The sequence below is a fragment of the Somniosus microcephalus genome, chromosome 21 (assembly GCF_052327205.1).
Source record: "Somniosus microcephalus isolate GS21.2 chromosome 21, FLI_Smic_1.0, whole genome shotgun sequence".
Lineage (NCBI taxonomy): Eukaryota > Metazoa > Chordata > Chondrichthyes > Squaliformes > Somniosidae > Somniosus > Somniosus microcephalus.
In genome coordinates this window covers 13,123,255-13,139,069 of record NC_141007.1, presented here as the reverse complement: position 1 = coordinate 13,139,069, position 15,815 = coordinate 13,123,255, and the positions used below count along the sequence as shown (strand labels likewise).

The 15,815-nt window shown below is 47.5% G+C and overlaps 1 protein-coding gene across 1 annotated transcript in view; it reads left to right on the top strand.

Moving 5' to 3' along the window:
* Window positions 1–639: 639 nt before the first annotated feature.
* LOC147102609 (unconventional myosin-XV-like) overlaps window positions 640–15,815 on the top strand; it is a 388,701-nt gene continuing 373,525 nt past the window's right edge. Inside the window, exons 1-4 of the mRNA XM_085964088.1 lie at window positions 640–662; window positions 982–1,164; window positions 7,511–7,574; window positions 10,895–11,008. Of these exons, the coding sequence (XP_085820214.1) occupies window positions 640–662; window positions 982–1,164; window positions 7,511–7,574; window positions 10,895–11,008 (384 nt within the window). The remainder of the gene's footprint in view (window positions 663–981; window positions 1,165–7,510; window positions 7,575–10,894; window positions 11,009–15,815) is intronic.

Here is a 15,815-nt window from a genome sequence, read left to right as displayed (position 1 = left end):
GCAAGCCCTCGCTCTCAGTATCAGTAACCAGCTGCTCCATCAAGCCTGCCCCACACCACGATGGCCGCAGCATCAGTGACTAAACACTTGCTCCCTTCCTCCACACCAACCCCCTCAGCCCCACCCCTCTCCCTCGCTACCATGTAATCTCCTGGGAGAGGCAAAAACAACAGAGAAAAACCCAGGACCAATAAGGGAAAAAAATTCACGGAAATTCCTCTCCGACCCCCTCAGGTGATGGAAACCAGTCCAGGAGATCCCACGGACCGAGTGTCACCTATAACGACACTTGCCTTCGATATGATGCGATCTCTGCCTCAGTGAAGAACCGTCCTACTGCGCCTTGAAGGCAGGCAGAGAGTCAGCACCCAGTCGCCAACCCTCCAGAACGGCCCTGGAGTCTCCAGGAATTAAAGATTAATCTCCTGGACACAGCTGCGAGCAACTCTGGAGAAATATCACAGGAGATTTTTTTTAAGAAGTGTTTAATTTTTAATTTGCTTTTAATGCTTTTGTTTATTAGTTAATAAAATATTGGAGGTGGGGCAAAAAGGCTCTTTGATATTTGGAGGTGGGAGGTCATGTGAGGAAGCCTCCAGGAATGCATCGAGCCAGAGTTGGCAACAGAACCAGCCAGCAATGCATTCCAGAGTCATTCCATGGTCAGGGTCACCGACCAGCGACCCCGCCGGCGCAGCCAGCAGACAGCCGGTCACAGGCGGGGGTGGAGTTACTCCGTCACTTAAATGCTAATCAGGGATCACAACCTAAGGCAGCACAAAGAAAATTAAAGTGCGAGTGACTTGGCACAAGCCAGGGTCACTGGTCCAATACCGCGTGTAAGTCGGACTGTACTGTGGAGAAAGCACCCCAGCAGTCAGTGCTGTTAGTTAGTTGCCTCGCGGCCACCACACCACTTTACTAATTTTTGTTGTATCGTATCAGCAGACAGCACACTGGCCCTGTTCGTGTTCCCGACAGCCTGTGCTCACTTGCCCTGTCAGCGGGGAGTAGGAGAGCGGTAAGATATAACCTGACCTGTACCTGTTCCTCACTGCAGGCAGCACAGGCCTTTCCCATCCTGGAAGCCTTTGGGAATGCTAAGACTGTCCTGAACAATAACTCCAGCAGGTTTGGGAAACTCCTGTGGATCCACATCCGTCAGTAAGTAACAGCTGACCGACCGGCTGCATTTCCCCAGTGTTTGCTGTTTTATTTTAGCTTTATCGGTGTGTGTTTTGTCATTTCTACTGAGAGTTTGCACTCTGAACCCAAGTACCAATGGGCGGGTTGCATTCACTGCCCTGGGCTGCGATCTCCCCTTTGCAGAGCTGTGTCTCGTTGCCAGTGGTAACTCAAGCTTCCCGGGTGCTGGGAATGTGGTGTCTGATTTTCATCTGGGGTTATATTCCCTGCAATTTACAAAGTTAAAGGGTGATTTGATCAAAGTTTTCAAGATACAGGAATCTTTGGTTTATCCGGAGGTTGTATGTCCGGAATACTCGATCTAACGGCAAAAATCAGGAGCCGTTTTCTGTAAGTTTTTTTAGTTCTCGTTCTTTTTTTTTCCCAGTCAGGCACTGCAAGGTCTGTAGCTATAGCAACAGCTTCAGCTAGAGATGCTTGCAGCTGCAGCCGACTCTTTAGAAGCTGTTGCTAAGCAACAGTGTTTGTTGTCAGATACGGAGATGAAAACCTCCGTATGCTTCAACATTAACTTTGTATGTGATGTGCCTCAATAAATCCGAGACTCGATGTTAGCGAAACAAAACAAGGCTTTTATTGACTTAGAAGGTAACACACAGAGGAGAATGTATCTTCCATCCAGAGGTCTGCCGTACTGGATGTGCTGCAGGCTGGGCCAGCTTACATAGGAGCCAGGTATGGGCGGAGCCCTACACACAGTACAATACAATGGAAATGAAACTGAAACCAACCACAGTCACAGGCAGAGAAATACTGATGAGTGATGAATGGAATATTTCATCACAGTATGTCCGGCAGTTTTGATAGATCGGCAACACGCCGGTCCCGTCGGTGCCGGATATCTCAAAGTTTCCTGTATTAAGGGGCACTGATAGAGTAGATAGAGAGAAACTATTTCCGCTGTTTGGGGATTCTAGGACTAGGGGGCATAATCTAAAAAATAGAGCCAGGCCTTTCAGGAGTGAAGTTAGGAAACACTTCCACACACAAAGGGTGGTAGAAGTTTAGATCTCTTCTGCAAAACGGCAATTGATGCTAGATTAATTGTTAATTTTAAATCTGAGATTGCGAGATTTTTGTTAACCAAAGGTATTAAGGGATATGGAACAAAGGCGTGGCAGATGAAGTTTAACGCAGAAAAGTGCGAAGTGATAGATTTTGGTAGGAAGAACGAGGAGAAAAAACATAAACTAAAGGGTACAATTCTAAAGGGGGTGCATGAACAGAGAGACCTGGGGTGAACAAATCGTTGAAGGTGGCAGGGCAGGTTGAGAAAGCGGTTAAAAATGCAAACAGGATCCTGGGCTTCATAAATAGAGGCATAAAGTACAAAAGCAAGGAAGTTATGATGAACCTTCATAAAACACTGGTTCGGCCTCAGCTGGAGTATTGTGTCCAGTTCTGGGCCCCGCACTTTAGGAAGGATGTGAAGGCCTTAGAGAGGGTGCAGAAAAGATTTACAAGAATGATTCCAGGTATGAGGAACTTCAGTTATGTGGATAGACTGGAGAGACTGAGATTGTTCTCCTTAGAGCAGAGAAGATTTGCTAGAGGTGTTCAAATTCATGAGGGGTCTAGACAGAGTAGATAGAGAGAAACTGTTCCCATTGGCGGAAGGGTTGAGAACCAGAGGACACAGATTTAAGGTGATTGGCAGAAGAACCAAAGGTGACATGAGGCAGCACGGTGGCATAGTGGTTAGCACTGTTGCCTCACAGCGCCAGGGACCCGGGTTCAAATCTGGCCTCGGGCGACTGTCTGTGTGGAGTTTGCACATTCTCCCTGTGTCTGCGTGGGTTTCCTCCGGGTGCTCCGGTTTCCTCCCACAGTCCAAAGATGTGCAGGTTAGGTTGATTGGCTATGATAAATTGACCCTTAGTGTTAGGGGGATTAAATACGTGGGGTTATGGGGATAGGGTGGGATATGTGTTGGTGTAGGGGTTACGGGGATCGGGTGGGATATGTGTCGGTGCAGGCGCGATGGGCCAAAATGGCCTCTATCTGCACTGTGGGATTTCTGTGAAAAACTTTTTTCGCAGCGAGTGGTTAGGATCTGGAATTCACTGTCTGAAAGGGTGGTGGAGACAGACTCAATCGTGGCTTTCAAAAGGGAATTGGATAAGTATCTGAAGGAAAAAAATTTGCAGGGCTACGGGGAAAGGACGGGGAGTGGGACTAGCTGAAATGCTCTTGCAGAGAGCCGGCACAGGCTCAATGGGCCGAATGGCCCCCTTCTGTGCTGTAACCATTCTATGATTCTATGAAGTTAAGTCGCAGATCAGCCAAGATCTCATTGAATGGCGGAACAGGCTCGAGGGCCTAAATGTGTTAGATCCGTGATTCTGAGGATATGCTGTTATTCAATAATCACACGGATGCTGTAAATTAACAATAAACAGGTCTTTACTGGAGGAGGGTAGTCTCAAGACTGGGGGTACAGAGGCATGCGCAAAGCTTATATACAGGTGTGGTCACTGCCGGTACTACAGTATACAGGAGCTGTAAAAGTAGTTCTGACTTAAAGGCACATACACTACATCATGTTCCTATGATTTTCATCTCTTAAGTTCATCGGCACCCAAGGGAGGGGACAGAACATAAGAACATAAGAAGTAGGAGCAGGAGTAGGCCATACGGCCCCTCGGGCCTGCTCTGCCATTCAATAGGATCATGGCTGATCCGAACCTAGACTCACGTCCACTTCCCTGCCCACTCCCCGTAACCCCTAATTCCCTTATCAGCTAGGAAACTGTCTATCTCCGTTTTAAATTTATTTAATGTCGCTTTTAAATTTATTTAATGTCGTTGCTGAAGGAGAGGGTTGGGGTGGGGGTGGGAGATGTCTACTCATGACCCATTTGTTAATTTGCCCATTTATTGGGGTGGGGGGACTGTGGATTCCCAGGGTGGGAAAGGTCTTGTTTTTGCCTCGCCAAACTTTACTGCCTGGCTATTAGGCTAGATTCTGCTCTGCTCCTTGACTCTGAAATCTACCCACACGGGGCTCGAAAGAGATTCTGCAAGCTTGAAGTGTGCCTTTCGAAGTACCATCCTTGGGTATGGCCACCACATTGGAATGAGATGTCCCGCCAGGTGGACGTATTTTTAAAAAGTCAAATAGGAAACTGGGTGATGCATTGTGTGAAACACCGGCCTTTCACCTCTGGGACCTGGGTTCCATTCAGCCCAGGCTGATGCGATGACCATCTCTATTTCCTGTTCAGAAATACCCCATGAGGAAGCTGTGGTGTAGTGATGTGGGTTCAAATCCCATCCTGGCTGTTTGACTATTTGAATTCAGTTTTTACGCAGCGAGTTGTTGTGATCTGGGATGCGCTGCCTGAAAAGAGTGGTGGAAGCAGATTCAATAGTAATATTCAAAAGGGAATTGGATAAAACTTTGCAGGGCTGTGGGGGCGAGCAGGGGAGTGGGACTAATTGGAGAGCTCTTTCAGAGAGCCGGCACAGGCACGATGGGCCGAATGGCCTCCTGTGCTGTAAGATTCTATCCGAGATAAGGAACAATCTGAATTACTCACTTCCGTAATTATAATATCATAATAAATTCTATGAGGCAGATATTCCGATCCCTACGGGTGGGCACGTGCTGTGTACTCACCCGTAGGGACATCGGAAATGCCGGTTTCAGACATGCGCTGCGCATGCGCTGGAAACCGGCATTCCCGATCTGTCAGGAAAGCTCTTGACCGATCCTCCGGCTGCCCGGGAGCAGGGCCTCTGCAGGCGAAGAGCTCCGCTTTATTGGAGATTCTCCGCCCGCAGAAAACCCTTACAATTCTTGCACCTAGTAAAAGCAGGCGTAAGGCCTGCTTGTACCAGGGTAAGAGTTGAAAAAAGTAAAAAAAAAAAAAAATTCCACTGATTTATCATTTAAAAATACTTTAAAGAAAGGTAAGTTTATTTTTAGCCCTGTTAAAAACTTGATTTTTTTTTCAAAAAATGAAATTTTTGTTTAAAATACTTAATTTATGTAATTTAAAGTCATTTTTAAAATGTGATTTAAAAAAAAATTATTTGACATTTTACAATGTTTTTGAGGGTGATCGCTATTCATATATTTGACAGGTCTTCCTGTCAAGTGTATGAAGGGAGATTCCCCTCTCTGATTGGCTCCCCATGGCCCACGTGATCCCAGGGACGCTGCGAACCGCCTGTGCCTCTGGGATACGTGGGCCCTGCGCACCGGCAGTTTGGAGAGGCCCAGCATCGGAACTCTGCGCCTCCCGGGAGCCCTCCGGTCCAGGCGCAGATTTTTCCAGAGCGCAGCCCTCCGCCCGTGGGAGGTCTGCGATCGGAATATCTGGGCCAATATTTACAAAGCACCTTTTCACGTCAAAAAGTTTCAAATACTTCTCAGAATGTTCACTTTTGGAGTGCAGCCTCTCGTTATTTAACAACAGCTTGCATCGCGCCTTTAACACAGAATATCCCAAGGTGCTTCACAGAGGCCTAATTAGAACAAAATGGACACCGAGCCAAAGAAAGAAATTTTAAAAGGGGTGAAGAGGTGGATTTTAAGGAGGGTCTTAAAGGAGGGGAGAGAGGTGGAGAAGCGGAGAGGTTTGGGGAGGGAATTCCAGAGCAAGGAGCATAAATGGCTGAAGGCACGTCCAGCAATGGCGAGATGTAGAGAGTGGGGTGCACAAGAGGCCTGGGTCAGAGGAACGAAGAGTTTGGGGTCGCGGCTGTAGGGCTGGAGGAGGTTACAGAGACAGGGAGGGGTGAGGCCACGGAGGGATTCAAAGACAAGGATAAGGACTTCAAATTAGAGATGTTGAGGGACTGAGAGCCAATGTCGGTCAGCGAGCACAGGGGTGATAAGAAGTGGTGGGGAGGAAGAGCGACGTGCCGTCACTGGAACCTTGTGCGGGATGGAAGATGGACACACAGCATTGGATGGGCTGAAGTTTACGAAGGGTGGAGGATAGGAATAAGAGGAGGCCAATCAGCCCTTCGAGCCTGTTCCACCGTTCTGTTTGATCACAACCTCAACTCGCCTTCAATTTACCCAACTTCAATCCATATCGCTGGATACCCGTACCGACTAAAAATCTCGCAATCTCAGTCTTGAAAATTTCAATTTACCCAGCATGCGTAGTCTTTTGGGGAGAGAATTCCAGAGGGAAAGGGAAAACTGTCCGACTCATGCATCAGGCGGCACGGGACAGTGTAGAGGGAGCTTTACTCTGTATCTAACCCGTGCTGTACCTGCCCTGGGAGTGTTTGATGGGACAGTGTAGAGGGAGCTTTACTCTGTATCTAACCCGTGCTGTACCTGCCCTGGGAGTGTTTGATGGGACACTTTAGGTGGAGCTTTACTCTGTATCTAACCCGTGCTGTACCTGCCCTGGGAGAGTTTGATGGGACAGTGTAGAGGGAGCTTTACTCTGTATCTAACCCGTGCTGTACCTGCCCTGGGAGTGTTTGATGGGACAGTGTAGAGGGAGCTTCACTCTGTATCTAACCCGTGCTGTACCTGCCCCGGGAGTGTTTGATGGGACAGTGTAAAGGGGGCTTTACTCTGTATCTAACCCGTGCTGTACCTGCCCTGGGAGTGTTTGATGGGACAGTGTAGAGGGAGCTTTACTCTGTGTCTAACCCATGCTGTACCTGTCCCAGGCGTGTTTGATGGGACAGTATACAGGGAGCTTTACTCTGTATCTAACCCATGCTGTACCTGCCCTGGGAGTGTTTAATGGGACAGTTTAGAGGGAGCTTTACTCTGTATCTAACCCGTAATGTACCTGCCCTGGGAGTGTTTAATGGGACAGTGTAGAGGGAGCTTTACTCTGTATCTAACCCGTGCTGTACTTGCCCTGGGATTGTTTGATGGGACAGTGTAGAGGGAGCTTTACTCTGTATCTAACCTGTGCTGTACCGGCCCTGGGAGTGTTTGATGGGACAGTGTAGAGGGAGCTTTACTCTGTGTCTAACCTATGCTGTACCTGCCCTGGGTGTGCTTGATGGGACAGTGTAGAGGGAGATTTACTCTGTATCTAACCTGTGCTGTTCCTGCCCAAGGAATGTTTGATATTGATGCTGGGAGCTTTAAATGAAATGTGTTCCGTTCCCAGCACCAACACCCTGGTTTATCATTAGCACAAAACACTGTAATTATCAATCCTGGGCAATATCGATAACAGCTCTCTGATGCACGTGTTGATGATAAGATCACTGGCTAGGACACTGTTCGTACTTCCAGTGGCTAATCACAGCCCAAGGCTCTGAAACATCTGGAGTAAAAGAAGGATCTGACATGAGCGGTTGTTTGCAATGTCCCCAGGGGCCGGGTTGTTGGAACGTCCATCTCTCACTATCTGCTGGAAAAGTCCAGACTCGTCTTTCAGGCAAGTGTGTAATATTCCCCTGGTCACGGTGTGTGTGACAGTGCAAGTGTGTAACATTCCCCTGGTCACGGTGTGTAGTGACAGTGTAAGTGTGTAACATTCCCCTGGGCACTGTGTGTGTAGTGACAGTGCAAGTGTGTAACATTCCCCTGGTCACGGTGTGTAATGACAGTGCAAGTGTGTAACATTCCCCTGGTCACGGTGTGTAATGACAGTGCAAGTGTGTAACATTCGCCTGGTCACTGTGTGCAGTGACAGTGCAAGTGTGTAACATTCCCCTGGTCACGGTGTTTAATGACAGTGCAAGTGTGTAACATTCCCCTGGTCACAGTGTGTAATGACAGTGCAGGTGTGTAACATTCCCCTGGTCACGGTGTGAAGTGACAGTGCAAGTGTGTAACATTCCCCTGGTCACGGTGTGTAGTGACAGTTCAAGTGTGTAACATTCCCCTGGTCACGGTGTGTGTAGTGACAGTGCAAGTGTGTAACATTCCCCTGGTCACGGTGTGTAGTGACAGTGTAAGTGTGTAACATTCCCCTGGTCACTGTGTGTGTAGTGACAGTGCAAGTGTGTAACATTCCCCTGGTCACGGTGTGTAGTGACAGTGTAAGTGTGTAACATTCCCCTGGTCACTGTGTGTGTAGTGACAGCACAAGTGTGTAACTTTCCCCTGGTCACGTTGTGTGTGACAATGTAAGTGTGTAACATTCCCCCAGTCATGTTGTGTGTAGTGACAGTGCAAGTGTGTAACATTCCCCTGGTCACGGTGTGTAGTGACAGTGCAAGTGTGTAACATTCCCCTGGTCACGGTGTGTAGTGACAGTGCAAGTGTGTAACAATCCCCTGGTCACTGTGTGTAGTGACAGTGTAAGTGTGTAACATTCCCCTAGTCACTGTGTGTGTAGTGACAGTGTAAGTGTGTAACATTCCCCTGGTCACGGTGTGTAATGACAGTGTAAGTGTGTAACATTCCCCTGGTCACTGTGTGTGTAGTGACAGTGCAAGTGTGTAACATTCCCCTGGTCACGGTGTGTAGTGACAGTGTAAGTGTGTAACATTCCCCTGGTCACTGTGTGTGTAGTGACAGTACAAGTGTGTAACATTCCCCTGGTCACGGTGTGTGTGACAATGTAAGTGTGTAACATTCCCCCGGTCACGTTGTGTGTAGTGACAGTGCAAGTGTGTAACATTCCCCTGGTCACGGTGTGTAGTGACAGTGCAAGTGTGTAACAATCCCCTGGTCACTGTGTGTAGTGACAGTGTAAGTGTGTAACATTCCCCTAGTCACTGTGTGTGTAGTGACAGTGTAAGTGTGTAACATTCCCCTGGTCACGGTGTGTAGTGACAGTGTAAGTGTGTAACATTCCCCTGGTCACTGTGTGTGTAGTGACAGTGTAAGTGTGTAACATTCCCCTGGTCACTGTGTGTGTAGTGACAGTGCAAGTGTGTAACATTCCCCTGGTCACGGTGTGTAGTGACAGTGCAAGTGTGTAACATTCCTCTGGTCACGGTGTGTAGTGACAGTGTAAGTGTGTCACATTCCCCTGGTCACTGTGTGTGTAGTGACAGTGCAAGTGTGTAACATTCCCCTGGTCACGGTGTTTAATGACAGTGCAAGTGTGTAACATTCCCCTGGTCACAGTGTGTAATGACAGTGCAAGTGTGTAACATTCCCCTTGTCACGGTGTGTACTGACAGTTCAAGTGTGTAACATTCCCCTGGTCACGGTGTGTGTAGTGACAGTGCAAGTGTGTAACATTCCCCTGGTCACGGTGTGTAGTGACAGTGCAAGTGTGTAACATTCCCCTGGTCACGGTGTGTAGTGACAGTGCAAGTGTGTAACATTCCCCTGGTCACTGTGTGTGTAGTGACAGTACAAGTGTGTAACATTCCCCTGGTCACAGTGTGTGTAGTGACAGTGCAAGTGTGTAACATTCCCCTGGTCACGATGTGTAGTGACAGTGTAAGTGTGTAACATTCCCCCGGTCACGGTGTGTGTAGTGACAGTGCAAGTGTGTAACAATCCCCTGGTCACGGTGTGTAGTGACAGTGTAAGTGTGTAACATTCCCCTAGTCACTGTGTGTGTAGTGACAGTGTAAGTGTGTAACATTCCCCTGGTCACGGTGTGTAGTGACAGTGTAAGTGTGTAACATTCCCCTGGTCACTGTGTGTGTAGTGACAGTGCAAGTGTGTAACATTCCCCTGGTCACGGTGTGTAGTGATAGTGCAAGTGTGTAACATTCCCCTGGTCACGGTGTGTAGTGACAGTGCAAGTGTGTAACACTCCCCTGGTCACGGTGTGTAGTGACAGTGTAAGTGTGTAACATTCCCCTGGTCACGGTGTGTAATGACAGTGCAAGTGTGTAACATTCCCCTGGTCACGGTGTGTAGTGACAGTGTAAGTGTGTAACAGTCCCCTGGTCACGGTGTGTAGTGACAGTGCAAGTGTGTAACATTCCCCATGTCACGGTGTGTAGTGACAGTGCAAGTGTGTAACATTCCCCTGGTCACGGTGTGTAGTGACAGTGTAAGTGTGTAACATTCCCCATGTCACGGTGTGTAGTGACAGTGTAAGTGTGTAACATTCCCCTGGTCACGGTGTGTAGTGACAGTGCAAGTGTGTCACATTCCCCTGGTCATGGTGTGTAGTGACAGTGTAAGTGTGTAACATTCCCCTGGTCACGTTGTGTGTAGTGACAGTGTAAGTGTGTAACATTCCCCTGGTCACGGTGTGTGTATTTAAAGTGCAAGTGTGTAACATTCCCCTGGTCACGGTGTGTAGTGACAGTGTAAGTGTGTAACATTCCCCTGGTCACGTTGTGTGTAGTGACAGTGTAAGTGTGTAACATTCCCCTGGTCACGGTGTGTGTAGTTACAGTGCAAGTGTGTAACATTCCCCTGGTCACATTGTGTGTAGTTACAGTGTAAGTGTGTAACATTCCCCTGGTCACGGTGTGTGTAGTGACAGTGCAAGTGTGTAACATTCCCCTGGTCACGGTGTGTGTAGTGACAGTGCAAGTGTGTAACATTCCCCTGGTCACGGTGTGTAGTGACAGTGTAAGTGTGTAACATTCCCTTGGTCACGGTGTGTGTAGTGACAGTGCAAGTGTGTAACATTCCCCTGGTCACGGTGTATAGTGACAGTGCAAGTGTGTAACATTCCCCTGGTCACGGTGTGTGTAGTGACAGTGCAAGTGTGTAACATTCCCCTGGTCACGGTGTGTAGTGACAGTGTTTGTGAGGATTCGAGTTGGTTTGTGTCTCTATTGATTGATGAGTTTCTGTGAGTCGGTCACTGTTGGTTCCTTTATCTCTCAGGCACGTAATGAGCGTAATTACCACGTGTTTTATGAGCTTCTGGCTGGTCTGGATGAGGAGCAGAAACAGCAGCTGAGCCTACAGGAGTCAGAGACGTACTTCTACCTCAACCAGGTGAGATAGTCCTCTCTGGTCTCAGATATCAGTGTACTGCAAAGTTCGAACCTCCCCGGGTCTCTCTCTCTCTCACACACACTCTCGCACAGCAACAACTTGCATTTATATAGTGCCTTTAAGGTAGTAAAATGTCCCAAGGCGCGTCACAGGGGTGATTATCAGACAAAATTTGACACCGAGCCACATAAAGAGGTATTAGGACAGGTTTGGTCAGAGAGATAGGTTTTAAGAAGCAATTTAAAGGAGGAAAGAGAGGTAGAGAGGCAGAGAGGTTTAGGGAGGGAATTCTGGAGCTTATGGCTTCGGCAACAGAAGGCACGGCCACCGATGGGGTGACGAAGGAAGTGGGGGTTGCATAAGCACACACACACACACCTTCAGGACTCAGAACCATACCGAGAACACTGAGCCCAGTTCTCACATACTGTGGCCAGAATTTTCCATACCTTGGTGGGTCCGATGCGGCCGGTGTCCATGGCGGGTCCCGACCCCACTGCTGGCTCCATCCCGCTGTACAAAATTAACTTACCTTAATGGGGCCTATTAAGCCCGTCCAGTGCGTTAACCGGCCCAATTAGATGGAGTGGGTCAGGTGACGTCACTCATGATGCGTTTTAAGCTGGGATCCTTAAAGGGACCCAGGCCACATTAAATTTTAAGTTCAATCTAAAATAGTGGGTGTTGAATCTTTACTGTACAATAATATAATAAAAGTTATATATGAGTGACAAAGAAATATTTAAATAAAATTATCATTACGTAATATTCAGTAATAATCTACAAATACGATCAAGAACATAATTACAAAAGTACATTAATTGTGAAGTTATTGGTGCTTTAGTCACAAATCTATAGACTTTTGTATCAATAACTGGTACAAATAAAAAATGTGTGTGTATAGGTAATACATAAAATAAGCAGATTTTAAATGTAATTGTAAAGGGGTGGATTTACAATCTTATGCAAGTTCAGCAGAAGAGCTGCGGAATCCCTGACAAACAGTGTAAGTGGTGCTTACAATGTGTTTCTGGGATTTCTGCAGCTCTTCCGTTGAAGTTAGCAATGGACAAGTGAGAGAACCTCCGCAGAAATTCACCCCAAAAGTCTCAGACTGAAAAATTTAATTAGTCATATTGAGGGACTGAAAGCAAATTGAACCAATGGAATGAGTGATGAGAATGAACTTGTTACGGTTGATGACTTGATTTAAGGTATAGCTGGACAATCACAGCATGCTGTGAGAAAAACCTGACCAGAAACAACACAAAAAATGTATTTAAATGGCATATGTCCTTTTTTATAGTGCAGATCAATTCACTGCAATTACTGTTCGGTTGGAAGGCAACAGCCGAGAATGGCCAGTGAAAATATAACATTTACCAGTAGTTTTTCAAGTAGAACAGAATCTCCATCAATCTGTTAGCTGATGTAATCAACATGTTTTTATTTTGGTTTGTTTTCCATGCTGTCAAGTAATCAGCTGGAGCAATGGCCACGGAACTCACACCTCAGGTTGACGGACGTCATTCCCGAGCTGTGTGAATCCCGTGGCCATGCAGGGAAATTTAAAACGAGGGGCGGAAAAGGCTCTTAAGTGCCTGTAAAGTACCTCATAATGATTTCAATTGGGTCCCCTGCCCACTGCAGGTCGGGTTGCTCCACTCTGACAGAGGCGCCTGTGGGAAAGGCGCATGGGAGCGAGATGACAGCGGCTTCCCGACCCGCTGTCAAAAAAAAACAACTTTCCCACCCGACCCGCCACCGATCGCGCCCGCTACCACCATGGAAAATTCAGCCCGTTGTCTTCAGAATCTTAGGGCAAGAATTTCCCAGGGCCGTGGAGGCAGGAATGGAGGCGTGTGGGGGGTTAAAATCGCAAAATCGGGGAGCACGAACCCATCCCGCCCCCAACCCGCCTCCATGCCCGTTTCCCAGGAGGCGGGTACCCGACCTGTGCTGGGAGCCGCCTCCCCGAGGCGGGAAGGAGATTAGTGCCAATTAACTGCCTGTTAACAGGTAGTTAACGGGCAGTTTTTAGCTAATCCCTATTTTTATCCCTGAGGTGTGGGCTGCCTGACGGCTCCACGCCAAGTTAGCAAGGCGGACCGTCGGGTTGAAGGGCTTGGAGGGTTCGAGAAGTCCAGTGTTCAGGTGAGTGATGGGTGCATGAGTGCAGAGGTAAGTGTGTTTGGTGTGTGTAAAGTGTTTAAATAGGTTTTACTTACCTTTACTTACTAATGCAGGCTTCCTTCCTTCAGGTCTCGGGAGTCCCTCAGTCCACCGGCACAGAAAGCAGAATGGCCGCGAGCTGTCAAAAGCTGCAGCCTCTGCTTTCTGTTCTGGAGAGATCTCTAAATCAGCCTGAGAGGAAGGAATTAACTTAAGAGTACAGATTGTCAGTGTTTGACAGCTTCAAAGAGCTGTCAAATGTTGATATTTCATCTGTCAAAAGCGCTCGACAGATGAAACGTCAATCTGTGACGTCACCTGTTGCCGGGTGGCCGTTAATTGGCCTGCTGAGCCTGCTGGGCGGGCTTAACAAGGTCAATCAAGGGAAAATCGAGTGGGTTGGCCACAACTCAATGGAGGCGGGACTACAACCCCAAAAGTGGGAGTCCCGCCTCCTACTCGCCTCCATTGATAAAATCCAGCCCTTACTGTTCTATGGAGGATACAGAGGGGAGCAACAAAGGTGACATTGAAGTGATGAGGAAAGATTAAGGAGGGTGGGTTTGTTCGCTTTGAAAAAGATGAGAATAAAATTTAACTAACTGAAGTTTTCTAGACTGAGAGAGGAATTAAACAGCGTTGGTTCAGATTGTTCACCGTGGTTCAACTCCCAGAGGGCAGAAATTAAAATTGAGGAAGTTGGGGTTAAGACGGGACATCGGGAGAATCTTTTCATTCAAAGTGTAATTGAGTTGTGGAATAAATTACCAGAGAAAGACATTGAGGTGGGCAGTGTAAATGGGATTAAGAGACAATGGATGTGTTTCTGCAAAGACAGTGGATTGAGGGAAATTGTGAACAGGTGTGTAGGTGGGGTTAAGGGATATGGAGAGAAGGCTGGTAGGTAGGGTTGAACAATATGGTGGGTAGTTAGGATATGGGCAGCAGAGTTCTGGATGATCTTCTGTTGAAACCCTCATCCATGTTTTTGTCACCTCTAGACTCAACTATTCCAATGCTCACCTGGCCGGCCTCCCACATTCTACTCTCTGTAAACTTGAGGTCATCCAAAACTCTGCTGCCTCTATCCTAACTCGCACCAAGTCCCTTTCACCCATCACCCCTGTGCTCACTGACCTACATTGGCCCCCAGTCCAACAACCTCTAGATTAAAAAATTTTCATCCTTGTTTTCAAATCCCTCATGGCCTCACCCCTCCCTATCTCTGTAACCTCTTCCAGCTCCACAACCCTCCGAGATCTCTGCGCTCCACCAATTCTGGCCTCTTGTGCATTCCCAATTTTCATTGCTCCACCGTTGCCTGCTGTGCCTTCAGCTGCCTGGGCCCTGGGCTCTGGAATTCCCTCTCTAAACCTCTCTACCTCTCTCCTCTTTCAAGACGTTCCTTAAAACCTACTTCTTTGATCAAACTTTTGGTCACCTGTCCTAATATCTCTTGTGGCTCGGTGTCTAATTTTGTTTGATAACACTGTGAAGCACCTTGGGACTTTTTACTACGTTAAAGGCGTTATATAAATGCAAGTTGTTGTTGTTGATCTGTATCTCAACTCCATTTACCCACCTTTGCGCCATATCCCTTGATACCCTTACCTAACAAAAATCTATCAGTCTTGAAAATTTGAATCCACAGCCTTTTTGCGGGGAGAGAGTTTCAGATTTCCACTACCCTTTGTGTGAAGAAGTGCCTCTTGATTTCACTCCTAAAGGACCTTGTAATGTATTATCTCACGGTTTATCACATGGTTTAGTATGAGCATGCTCAGTTCGCTCTGGCCTAGTAAAGCAAGTACATGGACTAGCAACTCATCGTGTTTCTGTTGTTCATTTATTCTACCCACATATATTACATTTTTGGCGACGAGAATGGGATCCCAAAGCCATATTTAGGGATCATGGAAGGACACAGTGTTCAACCTTCGAGTGGACAAGTTTAAGGTGAATTTGTGACACCTAAACTCAATCTTTGCGATGTTTTACCGTTAACGCTGATGCAGAATCGTCTGTGCTTCACCTTCGTGTGTATGTATACACAGCAACAGCGGCGTTGATTCTCACATCTACACAGGTAGCGTGCTGAGTCACTGTTCAACGGGATCGGGACAATCATGGCCGCGCCTACGGGATTCATCGGAAGCCTCGGCATGTATGACCAAGCTCGCAAACCATTCAGTTCTTACATTGAGCGGATGGAGATGTTTTTTTAAGGCGAATAACATTATTGAGACCGAAGGTGCAGATGAGACATGGGATGGAATCTTAAACTTAGAGCCAGGCCGTTCAGGAGTGAAATCAGGATGCATTCTTTCACACAAAGGGTGGTGGAAATCTGGAACTCGCTCCCCCAAAAGGTGGTTGGGGACAAATGAAGCTTTCAAGACTGAGATCGATAGATTTTTGTTGGGTAAGGGTATCAAGAGATATGGAGTAAAGGTGGGTAAATGGGGTTGAGGTGCAGATCAGCTGTGATCTGATTGAATGGTGGAGCAGGCTCGAGGGGCTGAATGGCCTCCTCCTGTTCCGATGTTCCAAATGGATCTGTGGCTCGCGCGTTGAACACTGATTCTCTGAATTCCTTCAAGCGAGAGCTGGAACTGTTTCTGGCTGGGGCGGAGAT